At 48.9% G+C, this 15,602-nt stretch overlaps 5 protein-coding genes and 2 non-coding genes across 7 annotated transcripts; 5 read left to right on the top strand and 2 right to left on the bottom strand.

Moving 5' to 3' along the window:
• Nucleotides 1-10: 10 nt before the first annotated feature.
• BC939DRAFT_473022 (uncharacterized protein) lies at nt 11-1,532 on the top strand (the record flags this gene model as incomplete). The annotated part of the gene is made up of 3 exons (XM_051558321.1): nt 11-456; nt 566-839; nt 933-1,532. The coding sequence occupies 3 exons, from the start codon at nt 11-13 to the stop codon at nt 1,530-1,532; spliced, it is 1,320 nt and encodes a 439-aa protein (XP_051416934.1).
• A 438-nt stretch (nt 1,533-1,970) lies between these two features.
• BC939DRAFT_437039 (uncharacterized protein) lies at nt 1,971-4,033 on the top strand. The gene is made up of 2 exons (XM_051553653.1): nt 1,971-2,461; nt 2,588-4,033. The coding sequence occupies exons 1-2, from the start codon at nt 2,383-2,385 to the stop codon at nt 3,847-3,849; spliced, it is 1,341 nt and encodes a 446-aa protein (XP_051416933.1). The 5' UTR covers nt 1,971-2,382; the 3' UTR covers nt 3,850-4,033.
• A 170-nt stretch (nt 4,034-4,203) lies between these two features.
• BC939DRAFT_391887 (uncharacterized protein) lies at nt 4,204-5,755 on the top strand (the record flags this gene model as incomplete). Its single annotated transcript, XM_051551990.1, has 2 exons — nt 4,204-4,767; nt 5,303-5,755. The coding sequence occupies 2 exons, from the start codon at nt 4,204-4,206 to the stop codon at nt 5,753-5,755; spliced, it is 1,017 nt and encodes a 338-aa protein (XP_051416932.1).
• A 260-nt stretch (nt 5,756-6,015) lies between these two features.
• BC939DRAFT_498897 (proteasome regulatory subunit C-terminal-domain-containing protein) lies at nt 6,016-8,130 on the bottom strand (the record flags this gene model as incomplete). The annotated part of the gene is made up of 6 exons (XM_051559878.1): nt 6,016-6,150; nt 6,255-6,749; nt 6,860-7,294; nt 7,410-7,576; nt 7,673-7,822; nt 7,950-8,130. The coding sequence occupies 6 exons, from the start codon at nt 8,128-8,130 to the stop codon at nt 6,016-6,018; spliced, it is 1,563 nt and encodes a 520-aa protein (XP_051416931.1).
• Nucleotides 8,131-8,440: 310 nt separating this feature from the next.
• Nucleotides 8,441-11,285, top strand: BC939DRAFT_498896 (uncharacterized protein; the record flags this gene model as incomplete). Its single annotated transcript, XM_051559877.1, has 2 exons — nt 8,441-8,528; nt 8,644-11,285. 2 exons carry the CDS (start codon nt 8,441-8,443, stop codon nt 11,283-11,285), a joined length of 2,730 nt encoding a protein of 909 aa, XP_051416930.1.
• A 1,317-nt stretch (nt 11,286-12,602) lies between these two features.
• BC939DRAFT_t21 lies at nt 12,603-12,675 on the top strand. Its single transcript has one exon. It is a non-coding gene; the product is annotated as a tRNA-Ala (tRNA).
• A 2,807-nt stretch (nt 12,676-15,482) lies between these two features.
• Nucleotides 15,483-15,555, bottom strand: BC939DRAFT_t17. The gene has a single exon. It is a non-coding gene; the product is annotated as a tRNA-Ala (tRNA).
• Nucleotides 15,556-15,602: the final 47 nt, after the last annotated feature.

The raw sequence follows: 15,602 nt of genomic DNA, 5'->3' as shown, positions 1-15,602 counted from the left end.
TCCGACCAAAATGACTGGATCTTGTCCGCACCAGGAAACCGGCTATACGAACGATACCAGCAGCCCTTTGACCCAGATCCTGATTCTCTATCACAAAGCAACCTCGACCTTCCTACTCCGCCAGCCCGTATCTGCATATTCGACTTGTCTCGAGGCTCTGGAGTTGCTCGCCAGGACAAACAAGGAGTACGGACTGGACCAAGTGACAGCATCGTTGTCAACCCGTCGATCATTCTTTGTGTTGAAGCAGAAGCTATGGATCTTGAACGTCACTATCTTTGGCGCCATGCTTGCGGATCGAGCTGAGGATGAGCACCAGAGCGGAGGATTGAGGAAGCGACTGTCGGGACCGTCCAAGGAGGGTCCAGAGAAGCTGGTCAAGGATCTGTGGAGACGTCTTATGGAGGACTATGGCGGGTTGGAAGGCGATGTCGATGGACAAGTCATGGTTGCCTTGTAAGCTCACGAGATTGCACGAAATTGGCCAGCAGCCGCTGAAAAGCAGTTACTTATGCAAAGTATATACGATACTCACACTTGGTCCTTCTTTTCATTCTACTTCTAGTGCAATGCTCTGCATCAACCAAAAGCTGTATGTGTTGGCCAAACAGACCACTGAGGCCTATTTGGCGACAATCCCAGAGGGAATGCTGATCCATCTGGAGACTGCAGCTGGGGCGCTGACGAGCGTCGAAAGGCGGACCAAGGATCCATTGATTACCCACTACGAGCGACTGGTTGAACTATATGTGGTGCATGTACTGGTCAAGCTTAGAGAGTGGGACTATGCACGACAGTTCCTTGAATTTAACACTGTCCTCTCTGAGTCTTCCAAAAAGGTATATACAGGCATAGACATGGGTTTTGTCACAAGAGACACTTTTGGGCGAAGTGCGCGTTTTATTGACAGGTGTGCTTCTTATATTGTATAGACATACGGCAAGATTTTGGACAAGCTGCAGGAAAGGGCATCGCGACCCAAGAAGACAGTGGTCAAGAAGCCATTGACTACGACCGCGACCCAGGCTACCACCAATACCTTGTCGACTGCATCGTCGTCATCATCAAATGTATTGAATTCTGTAGAGTCGTCGCCTAAGGTGTCGTCCGTTTCTTCAATTGCTCCATCGACGAATAATGCCGCGTCCAAAGCGATCAACGAACATCCGAAGTCACTGAAGAATGGATTTGCATCATTGGGCGCAGCATCAGAAGCAGGAGCAGTTCGTACAAAGGCGGCTGCTTCGAGGAGCGGAGTATCAGCTGGAACTGCGAATAACGCTAAAGCTTCTACTGCTCTATCTGCTTCGACCCTCCAGGGGCGATTGTGGATCTTATTACAGCACTACGTGGATCAGATTAAGCATTTGGGGACTCAAATGGGGCCTAATCAGCTGATGGCTGTTGTTGGCGTCATTGTGTTTTTGGGTACATTGTCTCGAAACCGGACTAGGGCCTCAAAGGCGATGCGGGCAGTGGTGGATAAGGTGATGCAGACGATTAAGATGGGCACGACTGTTACGAGCATCTAGATTGAGTACCCTTCAAATTGGAAATAAAACGCGAAGCGCAAGGACCATTGTCGTCTTTGTGGCCATGTATGACTGATCGGATTTCACTTTAATCTGGCTGGTGGTATTTTTTTGGGCGCACATATGGGACGGCACGGATGCATGATTGATGCCAAGGAGACGTGTGTCGATGGGCGATCGCTTGCCACAACGACAACAACAAAGATGAGAAACCTGTTTATGTGCGCTGTGTATACCGCAAGCGTGTGAAAAGAAGTGCTGGAAGAGAGAGCCGCAAGCGGGCCGGCTGCAGTAGCCGAGGGGCGAACGACGCGAGGGATTCAAGATTGATAATGCAATTTGTCTTGTGCCGTCCTGATATGGCAGGTGGCATGAACGCCAAGTCGGTTTGGACCTGACTGGAAGACTTGACTCGGACACTGGACTGGACTGGGCTGGACTGGACTGGACTGGTGCGGCAAGCCCATCTTCAGGAACCAAAGAAGCCCGCTCTCTCTTCTCGTCTTCCACCGAAAAGAAAGAAGCATAAAGAAGCCATTGTGCCCATCTATTTTCCCTCCTCCTTTATATCACACTTTTAACTGCCTAATAGTAACGACATCCTCTCCTGGCATCACCCCCCTTCATCCTCGACATCAACAACCGACGGAATCATCCGGCCAACTCTTTCTCTCCACAAGGTACATGCGATGTGCTTTTGCTAAACATTTCATTTCACCTCATTCCTTCCTCCCTGTTGCTCATTCGTCCTCCAACCAGCGTTCTTCTACAGCCTCGGACTAGCCCCCCTCCGGACTCTGCAACACCGTTAGTAACAAGGACTCGCACGCAGCAGTAACAATATTCGAGAATGGGAGACACGGCACAGTCTCCATTGGCCATGCTGGTGCTGGTCACTCCATATACCCTCCTCTATCTTGTCAACCAAGGTATGTACAATGGCATTCCCGATTTACCACATGGCCTTGTGTTCAGGTCGTCATCCATCTTTGAATGAAAACGCCGGTGTGCCACCAACCACGATACTAACATGAGCAATTCCTACCGCTCTGTAGTGTTCCTGCATGGCGTTCTGGATAAGATGCACTACATCTTTTTCGAACTGATCTTCGTGCTAGCCTTCCGTAAGGTCTTTGGTATCCCCGACTTGGGTGAGCGTCTCTTCCCATCCCAAGTGGCGGTCCACGCTACTGAACCAGTGCAACCGGCAAAGACCTCCCTTATCTCCAGTAACGGCGAAGCAACTGCGCCCGCAAAGAAAAAGGTTAAGAAGATTATCGTCCGCAAGGCATCAGGAACTGCAACGAAAAAGACAAAGGAACAACCGTACGCAAAGGAACTGGCGGCCATGAAGAAAAAATTTATGGATTACGTCGAGAACAAGGAGATCTGGGAGAAGGTCTTTGAGGAGACCTCGCCTGGGTTGATTGAGGTGTACCAGTACAAAGCTCGGCCCATGTGCTACAAGATCATTGCGGTCATGAACAACACTGCAGCAGTGACATTTGACCTTTTGAGCGATATCAACCGCAGGGTGGAATGGGATCCACTTTGTGTGGAGGCCAAGATGGTCGCAGATGTTTCGCCAGGCGTCAAGATCCAGTATGTCAGGACCAAGAGCATGTGGCCTACGGCCTCTCGAGACACGGTCGTGCTGGGGACGGTCGGAAAGCTCTCAGAAGAGACATTCTTCAACGTGACGAGTTCTGTGGAGCATCCACTCATGCCTGAAAGAATCAAGGAAAAGTTTGTGAGGATGGAAACCGCGATCGCGGGTCAGATCGTGGGACCTGAACCTGGACAGCCCAACAGATGTCGACTGGTCCAGGTGTTGGATGCGGATTTGAAGGGTTGGATTCCGGAAAAGGTCATTCAGCTCGTTTCTACCAAGGCAGTTCCGGAAGGCATACGCAACGTCAACGGCATCCTCCCATCGCTCACTCCTTATGACGAATGCAAGACCCTGGAACGTGTTGCCCTGGCACGCAAGGAAGCCGAGGCGCTCGCAGAACAGCAGGGCGATGACGAAAATGATGCTGTGGAGGAATCTTCTCACGAACTAAAGTCCAAGCGTGCATCGGATATGTTGTCGTCCTCCTCACAGCTGGCAGACCGATTGGCCAATGGCAATGGAAAGCAGTATGGCCATGGCCCCGTGGAGCGGAAGCGTTCGAGCACCTTCAGAGTGTTCTGGGAGGGTGTGAAGCAGAACCTTGGGTATGGTGGTGCGCCGGGCAAGGCAAACAGGATCCTGGTGATGACAATTGTGCTTGCAGTGCTGGGTCCGACCATTGCGCGGTTCCGTCGACGACGATAGTACCATAGCACATGTAGACTAGTGCATGCACACACACGCACGTAGCTTTGTTTTTCATTTGTACGATCGCTTGAATTGAATTTTTCATGTTCATGCATGCCACATGCATGCCACATGCATGTCTAATTACTTGCCGGTCTTTACGCAAAAAAAGGTACAAAAACTTGCTGCTATGCTTTTTTGTACTCTCTTTCCTTTTTTTTCCTCTTCTTTCTTTCCTTCCACCCTTCCATTTTTCTTAATTTTTTTCTTTACCCCTGCATTCCGCCTGCGTTATCTCCCCCTTCCCTCTTCATATCTCCATCTATCCCCTACCTTATGTCGGACCTACTTGACTCCGTTGCCAATGCTGCAATGCTTTACCCGGGCGTTGCCTTTGGCTTGGCCATCTTTGTCGGCTACCTGCTTTTGGTCCGCCATCTTCGTTACCAGCGTATTAATGCGCTCCTAAAAAAGTACCCGGACCCGACCTTGCCTTTGCGCGACCGCAATGTGGCCAAGGAGGTCTCTTCAAACTTTGCCGATATTGATTTCCCATTCCTGAACGTGGTGTCACTCGAATTTGCGCTCTTCAAAACCTATGCCATCCCATCCATCTCCAAGATCCTGGCGGCCACCCGGCAGTTCAAGGACAGCTGCTCCAAGCGCACGGAAGACACGACACTCATTCTTCAGGAGATGTCGGAGGGTTATGCACGGAAGCAGTTCCGAGAGATAATTGAACGCCGGGTGGACGAAGAGGAGGACAAGAACGACGAGAGACGAGAGTTCATTGCGACGGAGCGGCTGAACTTCATTCATGGACACTACCCCATTAAGCAGGAGGACTATCTGTACACTCTGGCCTTGTTTGTTTTGGAACCTCACATCTGGATTTCACGGTTCGAATGGCGGGAGTCGACAGAGCTGGAGAGAAACGTAAGTGATATATCCCGCATGGCGTTGTGCTCCCTCTCTCTTCATCTCCTTCGATATCTATTTTTCTCTCGGATGCATTTCCCGTGCTCGAGCCAGAAACTGAAATCAGAGTATTCCTAATAAAAGGAGTAAGGACACTTGAGAACCGATGGCAAAGGTCTCTCGCAGGGTATATCCTATGCTCCGGTCCTGTTCGGGTACCAAACGCCCTGGGCGATGGTTGAGCAAATAACAACAACAACAACAACAACAAAACTAACCGAACAACCTGCCAATCTTGTACCTGCTCCTTTTTTTTCGGCTTGCATATTATGCAATGTAGGCCACCCTTGCGATTTGGCAGCACCATGGCGAACGTATGAAGATCCGGAACATCCCCCGAACAGTCCAGGAACTAGAAGAGTGGACAGAGGTAAAAGATGCACAAATTTTGAGCCTACGTCTACTGTTCTCCATCATGTATTCAAACCAAGGTGCACTCAACTCACAAGACGCACATGCGTTATTATTTTTTCTTTCTCCTTTCTTTTGTCAGGAATATGAGCGTTCACATATGGTTTATGCTAACACGAACGTCGCCATCGCTGAAGTCACAACGGACCTTCTCCTCTCGCTCGCCCCGTCCTTCACCCATGCCTTTGGCCGCCAGGTCGTTTCTGCTTTGCTCAGCGACCGTCTCCGCACTGCCTTTGCCATCCCACCTCCCCCAGCCGGTCTCACCACCGTTATCGTTGGTGCTTTGAAACTCAGAGCATTCTTTGTCAGACATTTCATGCTTCCTAGACGTTACCCAAATGTTCGGACTGCATTGAGAGCCAACGAAGAGAACAAGTACGTGCCATTGTGGAACAAGTACGCCCCCGTCTATCCTGACGGCTACAAGGTCGAGGACTTGGGTCCCGCCAAGTTTTTGGGAAAGTGTCCCATGTCCCTGAAGGGCATCGTCCAGGACACCACGCATGTGGAGAGCAGGTTCAAGGCTGTATAAGCACTACGATAGAACGTATCGGATTCGTCTGTTTACACAGCAACGCATACATATTAAATAAATAGAGATACTTGATAATAAAACTCTCTTCATACCTACCCATTGGGTCTACAAATTGCTTTTTTTTTTTTTTTTAAGGGGACGGTGTGCCCCTATTGGTATTTCACTTGTTACATCTACACTTCGCTCATGGCTAACCCAATCTAGCAGATAAAGACGCCACAAAAAGGAGCATAAGCCGTGAGCCGAACAGTTCATGTTTAGAGGTCATCGTGGTCCTCGTCCATGTCCTCATCCGCCTCAACGATCTCCTGAACCAAAGTTCTTTCCTGATCCCTTGCGGCCTCAACTTCTGCTGCATCCTGATTCACGGTCTTCAAAGGGAACCGCATGGCCTAAATAGAAGTGCGAGTCGATAGATTTCAGTTAGCCTTCTAGTTTACGCCTTTATCTCCTTTTGCGCGCTAGTATATGTTTATATGTTGTCTTCGTTTCTTACCTTGACAGAGTCGTTATGCAGCTTGAGACAGAATCCAATACGCTGATGGAAAGCGTGCTGGGGCTCGTTGGTCGAGTAGATGTCTACGTTCTCCTTGGATCTCATGAATCCCTTCTCATGATCGATCGTCGCATCAATGACGCCGTCGCGGATAGACTTGGCCACAATGTACTCTGCATCTTCCTCACTGTCCAAATGCAACTTGAGGCAGACATCGCGCAAGGAGATACGGGAATACGACAGCGAAATCATACGGATACCGGTCTTGATGACATTGTGTCGCAGACGCAGGATCAAAGTATAGTTCTTATCTGCCTTGAAGGTCGCTGAATGAGCTGCGAGTGTCTCCTGGAACTTGTTCAGGTCTCCAATACGAACAGCCTGAGTAATCTGGAAGTAAGGAATCAATGCCTTGCGCAACACTGGCTGTCTGAACAATGAGCGCTCCGGAATTTCTCCCATCAACAACTGCACGATGATCAGCAACTTGTTGGCCTATACAAAGACGCATAGAAACATGTATGTGTGTTAAGCGCGTGTCCTATTTTATAGCCCTTTACAATGTGCTCCTGGCATGACATTCCAAGTACTGATGCTCAAGTTACCTCCTGCTGAAATCCTGCAGTGACATTGTTCTGGGGGGCTTTACGCACTGCCTGCAGAAGACACTGGTGACTTTCTGTGTACTCCAGCTGAATAGCCTTGATCCTTCCGAGATAGTACATATATCTAGCAAGCTGATTGTTGGTCGCATTCTCGGGGAAGGTGGTCTTTGACACCAACTTGTCGGCCTGATCGTAGAGGTTGTAATGGAAATAATTGCGGAGAAGCAAGTTGATCAACGTGGACTGAGTGTCGTCATCCCTGCGGAGAGTCGCCGTCCGCTGAGCATTCAAGAGTGTTGGGCGGATCTCGGCCAATCGTCCAGTCAGCTCATAGAATCGTGCATAGTAAAAGTACACCTTCGCCGCAAGCTGATCCAGAGATCTCCTGTTCAATTCCTGAACCATACTGACGGTGATATTGGATAATTCAATGCCCTACAATTGCAGTGGATAGGATTTAGAAAGAAGGTGCTGTCAGATCGCATTTCAATGGTTCGCATTCACCACTGCCTTTTTGCACATGACATATACAATTTGCACGAAAACATACCTTCTCCAGTTGGCCTTGATCCAGCAAAAAGATCATGACGAGCAAATGCAAGTACACGTCAACCTCTGGTGTATCGTACTTGATCACTGAGGCCTCATCCTCGGGAACGATGCTGGCCGATGCCTCTGATCCAAGATATCCAAGAAGACGCTTGCGAGCCTCGTCATCTGCGAAAACATAGCAGAAAGGGATGTAAGCCTCCAATTAGCGTCAAGGAGCAATTTCCAATGAACAATGCGATAAATGTCCTCGGGAACCATTACCTTTGCCGTATGAGCTAGCGATCGTCTTCGCGAGAACCTGGGCAGTGAGACGCTTGCGAAGCGAACTGACGGCCCTCAGAGCACGAATAGCAAAACGAGCCTCATGAGTCTTGGCCGACTTTGTAAAAAGCACAAAGTGCTGCTTGATATCTAATGTAAGTTTCAGCAAAACAGCACGATTAGAACCATGGCAGTTCAAATGTATGCTTGTCGTAACACACTGGTGCGCGCCCTTCAATGAAGAAAGTCCAAAGTTCTGCTGGAAAAGTGCGCGTACCTGCGATGACCAATGTCTCGAGCTCCTTGGCGCCGAGAACTTTGTCCTTTGGTGCTTCAGTCGAGCTTGCGTCGGTCGTCTCCTCCATCTCGACATCCTGGTCGACAGACTTTGCCTTTCCTTTGGAATCGTCTTCCTGGTTCTTGTTCAGCCTGGTTGAGCGTCGTGGTGCTTCAGACATGTTGCAGGTTGCTTATATATTGCTATGAGGATCTCTGTGGAGGTGATAAGTAAAGTTGGTTGAAGGATATCGAGGTGGGGTGAAGTCGAAAAGAACAGGAAGCAATGAAAGTAGTAATGGCGACCAGTTCGCCCTTGTCCATTGTCCACGCAGTTACGCGTCGCGCACTGCGTTCAGATGACGTCAACTCGTGCTGGATTTACATATCGCGAGGGATTTAATCCCTGCATACACAAACACAATAGGCACGCGTTGCAGCGCTTTGTAGACACCATTCCACCACTTCGCGTCACTTCTCGACATCCCTCAAATGTCCTCCTCACCGCAGTCGACAGCGGAGGTCCTCGACGAAATTGAGCGGCTGGAGCAGAGCATCACCAGGACTCTGCAGGAGATCGGTAACCAACCCCATTGTCTCGAGTTTTTTTCTCTATCATCATGGGATGGTCGCTGAGGATGCTAGGTGAACCAAAGAAGGGCCATCACTAACAATAAACATCTCAACCCCTACAGATCAAAGCTTCTCGGATTGTCAAATCATTGTATCGTCCAAGATACTCCCACAAATTGATCGTTATGCTGAGTCGTCGCGTGAGGTCTGGGAGCATGCCAGGCGTTGGCTTAGTTTTTTCGAGGCAGCATCAATGCCTTCGATACCTACTGCCGGTCGCAGAGCGCAGGAAGTCCGAGAAGCCAGGATGAGACAACAGGCTGCCATGGACTCATCTCAGGAACAGGCCAATTCAACAACGCCCGACTACAGTGTTCTTTCGCGCGAAGGAGCCCATTACGACGAAGGCGATGATTCAACTAACCGTCGGCGTATCGACTCAATCAACTTGTCCTCTCCAAGGTTCTCGCCCGACTTTTTGAATAGTCCACTGGGATCAATACCCTCGACACCAACACCGTTGCCTAAGGATCGGAGCCTTTTGTGTCAACAGGTTGAAGCCAACATCACTCCTCCAGCTGCCATTCGATGGCCAGACATCCAGGATCAAGCAAACGAGGAAGCGCCATTGAAAACCACTAATGCACAGACAACACCAGACCGACCGAGATATCAATTCAACACAAACGATACAGATCCAGGATCCACCACACCTACTATAACCTTCAAGGACAGACCCATTTCTATGCCACACACTACCCAATCTGATCCTGTACCGCCAAAGTCTCCAGCTGGCACTTCACATCGACCACAACAAAGTCCGAGACCTCCGAGAGACAATCAGAGCGAGGGCTTTGTGGAGTTTGACATTGAGGAGGACTATCAGGACGTGATCACACCACCATCAACATTGCACTTCTCGGTCCCGGAGGCCAAGTTGCCCACGACTCCCCGATCAATCGTGGCCAAGAGCCTTGTCGACAGGATCAGGATGAGGGATGGACTTGTGATTCCGCAGCCAATTTTTATCAGCGATGACGAGGAGGATGAAGCCATCATGAGAAAGTATATGGGAAACACAGCAGATGAGTCGGCAATAGGCGGATCAAAAAAACGGAGTCGCGATGGAGATATGCTAGACCAGGAGAACGCGGTGGAGGGTTCCTCAAGAGGCTGGGCTTCGTTAAGTGATCATCAACGCAACAAGGAGCGCCTGCTAAAGAGTCCGCGCAAGATGGTCAGCGTTCAGGACTTTTTTTCAACACCATTCAACGTTCAGGGCCCCGACAACTCCACACGACCTCAGAAAGGACAGGGCACCGAGGGTGAGGATAGTCAGAGTCCAAGTCGACAGCTCATATCGCAAATCCAATCACAAACCGATCCAGCTCAGGAAGAACATGAGGACCCTCTACTTGCTGCATTGGTCACACCACCCGATATTCGAAAATCGATGATGGAATATAAGGCACGGGAATCACTCAAACCTCAACAACCTGCTACTACACTTACTACAGGCGTAACATCAAAATCCCTGCTGTCCAAGGTCTCCGCGCCATTTATGTCAATACCAACATCCGCACGGTCAACAACGGAGGTCTCATCTAGAGTATCAGTAACATCGGCAGCATCGACGACACCCCTTGCCGCAAGTGAATCCCACTTGACATCCACACCAATTGGCACAGCAGGCGCCGACAGCTCAACAGCGAGAAATCCCCGTACCGACATCGACTCTATCTTCATGAAATCATTCAACACCGGATTTGCCTCGTCATCAAACAGGCGGCAAACAATGGCAACCCCTGTCGATCATTCAAGAAACCTGTTTCGGAGCAGCATCCTTGGCAGCGGTCAGGGTCAGAGTGGCAGGAAAAGTATTGGCGCTGGATTTAATCAGGCGACGACTCCAACTCTATTCGACAGTCCAAGGTCTGCGGGGTCAACAAACAGTGGGCTGGGTCTTTCGAAGCACTCAATTTTGCGGCGGCCCATGTACCCAACCTCTCCTTCCCCAGCCAGTCGAGCTGCTGCTTCTGCCATTGCTTCCGCTGCCGCAACCTCGTCCGTAAACATGTCGCAGGCGACAGGACACCAAGGGATCGCAAATTCAAATCAGACGACTAACATGGGAGACTTCATATTCGGCGCTGGAAGGTCAAGGGCAGGAACACATATACTATCGACACCGGTTGTGAGCACCGCGAGTATGCTGACACGTATGCATGATACACCATCTACCACTGCGACTCACCCTGACTCGGACTTTTCCTCGCGTGGATTCTTGACCCCATTTGCGAATCGCAATCCACCTCCGGCACCAAAATTAGGTTATCATTCTGATACGATCATGACACAGAGCAGTCTGGGACTGAACCATGACGGATTTGGTGGGTTCGAAAGTGAGGATCAGACAAGAATGACTGCAGCGAGCAACGGGTCTAGTGGTATTTCGTCTATGGGACTCGCTGGCGCGGTCTCCCAGCGGAAGGTGGTATCGACAACTGAATCCTCAGAGCAAATAGGGAGCCGTCTCCCTGCCCCTGTTCATCGGCGGATAGGGGAAGGAGGAGATTTTGGAGATGATGAAAGCGAGGACGATGATGATGAGGACATAACAGAGAATATCATGCGATCACCGTGTCCACCGGGTAGGACTTTTTACGGCTCCAGGACGGATCTCAAGGTCGTAGCCCAGGCCACTGCATCAGCACGGAGCAATGCTGGGTCCAGCAGTGGATCAAGTCTTTTTAGGCGGCAATAGAGCAAGCATTTTCTGACAAATGTATTTTATTTACGTGTACAACTTATACCACTAGTCATAGTTAGAATACTGTACCTAAAACAAAAAAAAAGTAGCAGTTATTGGTCCTATATATTTTTTTAAAAGCTAGGGATGCACTGCACCAACTGAGGGGGAGACGGTAGTCGTTTTCCGCGTCTCTCTATGCTCTTCTATCATCTAACTGTGACACTTATGAATCCAGCTCAGTCGCCTTCTCAGACTTCCTTTCCGACCTTTTTGCTTGCCCTTGCAACTAGTTTGGTAAGCGAATATAGCTCAGAAACACGTCTTTTCGTAAACCAATTTCAACCATTTCCACGTATATCCCTTGCTATCATTACCATGGAATTTACAGGAGACAGCGTCTGGTTTTCTTTGTAAGTTTTTCTCATTTGGTAAGCCATTTTGCATTAGATAGGCGCTGAGTACTTTCTCTTGAAGACGTGGCTGTCATTGTGGTTGCCGGTCATTAGGAACTAACGACGAAACTTCGTACGTCAGCTCAGTGTATAGGCTGCTGAGACGGGCAATTCAAAACAAGAGGAAGCACACCACCGAGGGTCGTATCCACGCAATGAGCATCGATTGGAGTTTGGGGCGGATACGGAAGACTGTGTCACATATACCGAGGACTATAAAACGATGGAGCGCTGGACATGGCTGAAGTATCCATGAGTCGCAATGGCAACGGGGTAGCGGGGTAGTAGGGTAGGCACATGCATGCATGCATGCATTACAGAGGCAATAGGTTTGGGACGCGCGTTCGTTACGAAAGATTTTATAACAAGAACCCTCTACGATAAGGGATTTCGTTGAAAAAGTAATAAAACAAACAAAAAAAAAGAAAGGCAAGACGGCCGTTGGGGGACGAGCATAATGGAAGAAGAAAGAAAGAAAAGGGACGCGATATCAGCAAACGCAAACCGCTGATGTTGAAAAAAGGCCGGGGTGCCAGGGTGGATGCAATTTGCTATGCACTTGAGATCACAATCAGGGGCGTGAGAGACACACGACGGGGAGAGGTAGCGGTAGACGCCGAGAGGAAAAGACATACGACGGAGCTGAGTGGCCAGTGCGGGGTCTGCACCACGCTCCAACGGCCGTCTTGATGTTTACCCAGAAAAAAAAAAAAAAGTCGCGCGTTCGCGTCGCGATTCTTGCATATATAGAGCAGAAAATCGACACTTCAGATTCCTCTCTCTAAGTGCAAGAATTAGTGCTTGAGTCTCATATACTGCACAAGATTTTGCTTTTCAAAAATCGCAGCCAATGGGGATTCGCCTCCATAGGCTCACAGGGGATCTAGCTCAAATGGTAGAGCGCTCGCTTAGCATGCGAGAGGCACTGGGATCGATGCCCAGGTTCTCCAAATTCTTTTTTTTTTGCTTTCGTCGCCCGGTTGTACTCTTCCTCGTCCCCTTTTTTGCGCCCAAAACCGTGGTTGTGGTTGTTGCTTTGTTATCGAAATCGAGTACAAAAAGATGAGCCCAAAGACCAGGACGCCGTTTGAACATTTTAAGGACAATGAGAATGGGTAATATTTTGCAGAACATTTAGCAATTCATCTTGCCCTATCCGATGACAATAGCAAGCAGATAGCATGATCACAAGCACGAATATCCTCAAGAAGGCAGCGCTGTTGGGTTCATGACAGGAATTCAACTTTATGAGCTACGTATATACTATGTACATACACACCTGATTTTAGGATGCTCTGATCGGCTATGGGCTGTTGTTGAAATATGCATGCCGTGTAACAGATGCGAGGGCTGCATCGACCCGCAGGCCATTTGCCACATAGACATTGCATTCTTATATTAGCCGCCGTTCCACCTCATGCTACCTCACTCTTTATCACCGGCTTGCTTTCGATTATTCGCCTCTTACTACCTCATCCAGCCTTACCTACATCGTTCCACGCAATAAGATATTCCGCTTCAATGTCAACATCTCCCGCTTCTCATACTAGGGCGCTATACCTATCCATCGAAACATCCCATCCTCTTTCGACTATCGGAATTACACCTTCGCTTTACAGCGCTCCTTTTACGGCGGCCCCTGCAATCTCAAACTCGACAGGCGATGCAGATGCCGTTGTTCACACGTCCTTAATCCGATCAATTCACTCACCACTGGCGGTCCGCTTAGAACCTGCACCACAGCTTAACACGACTACGACGACTGCTGCGACAACCACTACAGCCGCTATGGATTTCATAGGGGTGGCCTTGACAATCCAAGAAGCACTTCCTACATATGCAGACGCAATCGTGGGAACAGGGCCAATTACTCCGCGTCTGGAGATAGCCCCTGATTTCACAGTTCTTCGGACAAGGCACGCAAGTTGAACCAACCGCCATGTATAGCACCCACCACATGGGCCAGAGAAACCAATTCTGGTTTTCAACCATAAAAATAAAGAATGCGGCATGCGTGTACGAAGAGGTTGTGCAGACCGTTTCTTTCCCTACTTGCTGAGGACCATCTCAGACCTCCAGCCCGGACCACCCTAATCCGTTCGCATTCATTCCAGCTGTACACAGCGCGCTCTTAATCTTATGACGGTCCAAATGTTTGGGTGGCTCTATTTCAGCTTCAAAAGATTTTAACCACCACTGTGCAGAAAGGAGCTGATGTAACCTGGCAACCATATCCACAAACAGCTCTGAATCCAACGGGGCATCTCAATGTCCGATTATGGCCTACATAACCTCAATTCGGCTCGAGTCCTGGGCTCTTAAACAAGTCCTGAAAGTGGGATCGAGCTGTCCTCATGCATCCAGTCTTCAAACACTATCAGTTTCCTTAAAATTGGACGCTCTATTCAAATCAGGCCCATGACCTCACTCAAAACACGCAGGCCTTCATCCATCTCCATCACAGACACGCAGAGAACATAGAGAGGGGCCTTCATAGCCTCCAATCTCCCTGCGAACCAGTTTAAAATCGCGAGAACAAAAAACTGATGATAGTGATCCAATGGAGGAAGGAATATTTCACACAAATACGCCTAATATTTAATCAGCGGAAGGAGCTTATTCTTATCCGCCACGACATGTTTAAAGTCAAGAGTTTGGATGCTCGGGCTGATCTTCGTAGTGGTTGTAGCGATTGAAGAGGACTTTCTTTTTTCGCACCAGGTCTTCGGAAGTGTGAAATCAGTCCGATTGTGGCTGTTCTGGAGCACCGGTATCACCGTATGATCTTCAACGCCATTCAAATTGCTTTGGAAATTTAACAAAATACATCAGTTAAGGTGTCCCCAGGTTCTCAGCCGAAAATCCCCTAGTGAACATAGATAATTGTAAGCCCTTGTACCATGGGGCAGGAAAGTGCTTGGCAGCACACTGCGTGGCCTTTACGTAGACCATTCCTATTGGAATGATCTATTTGGCAACCTGGGTTGTCAGTCTTATTTGACAGCCCATGCGGAAGTCCAATTGGCACGTTGAACACGCAAGTCAATTTCCAGGAAACCCATTTAATTCATTTACCTTGAAAATCGGGCCTGTAGCCCAAGTAATACCTTTCTTATTTTCACACGGCGGCTGATTCAGAAGGTCTGTTGTTTACACTCAGGTTGTCTTTATCTTGGGACAATCTATTTGACAACCCCTATACTCCCTATACTAACTCCAACATTTTTTAAATGTCGATTATGCCAGTAGTCCTTATGGTACCTGGCCCTGGCTCCTTAAGCTAGATCGTCATCTGTCTCTTAAAGGACTCCACAATGTAAATGATTTCCCATTTCGTCATCGCTGAGTCCATCATCGATAAAACCCTGTTTTCCGTCATGAAGAAGGCTTCTCCCAAGGTCGCAAAAGGTTGCATGGGGTGCCAAATAAGAGTGACAACCCGGGTTGTCAAATAGATTATTCCCTTTATCTTCGGCAAATGTACTAAGTATCTTACGGACTTCCTGCAGAGGTTGTCAAGTAAGAGTGTCAACCCATTCCTATTTGGGATGCGATGGACCTCGAATTACCTTCAGGGCTGCGAAGATGCTGTCGTCGTTTTGGCGCTAGAAATATGGTTGGAGCTACAATACGGATATTGCATCTTTGCTTTGTTATTAATGAAGCAACAATCACAACCACACAACCACGGTTTTGGGCGCAAAAAAGGGGACGAGGAAGAGTACAACCGGGCGACGAAAGCAAAAAAAAAAGAATTTGGAGAACCTGGGCATCGATCCCAGTGCCTCTCGCATGCTAAGCGAGCGCTCTACCATTTGAGCTAGATCCCCTGTGAGCCTATGGAGGCGAATCCCCATTGGCTGCGATTTTTGAAAAG

The sequence above is a fragment of the Gamsiella multidivaricata genome (genome assembly GCF_025024155.1).
Source record: "Gamsiella multidivaricata strain RSA 2152 chromosome Unknown BC939scaffold_4, whole genome shotgun sequence".
Classification (NCBI taxonomy): domain Eukaryota; kingdom Fungi; phylum Mortierellomycota; class Mortierellomycetes; order Mortierellales; family Mortierellaceae; genus Gamsiella; species Gamsiella multidivaricata.
The sequence above is the reverse complement of the archived record's forward strand: the minus strand, read 5'-3'. Positions and strand labels throughout refer to the sequence as shown.

Excerpts from the sequence above, each read along its gene's own strand:
- BC939DRAFT_437039 (XM_051553653.1), top strand. The coding sequence starts at position 2,383 with ATGGGAGACACGGCACAGTCTCCATTGGCCATGCTGGTGCTGGTCACT. Across the intron at positions 2,462-2,587 it reads CCTCTATCTTGTCAACCAAG|TGTTCCTGCATGGCGTTCTG; the intron begins GTATGTACAATG and ends ACCGCTCTGTAG.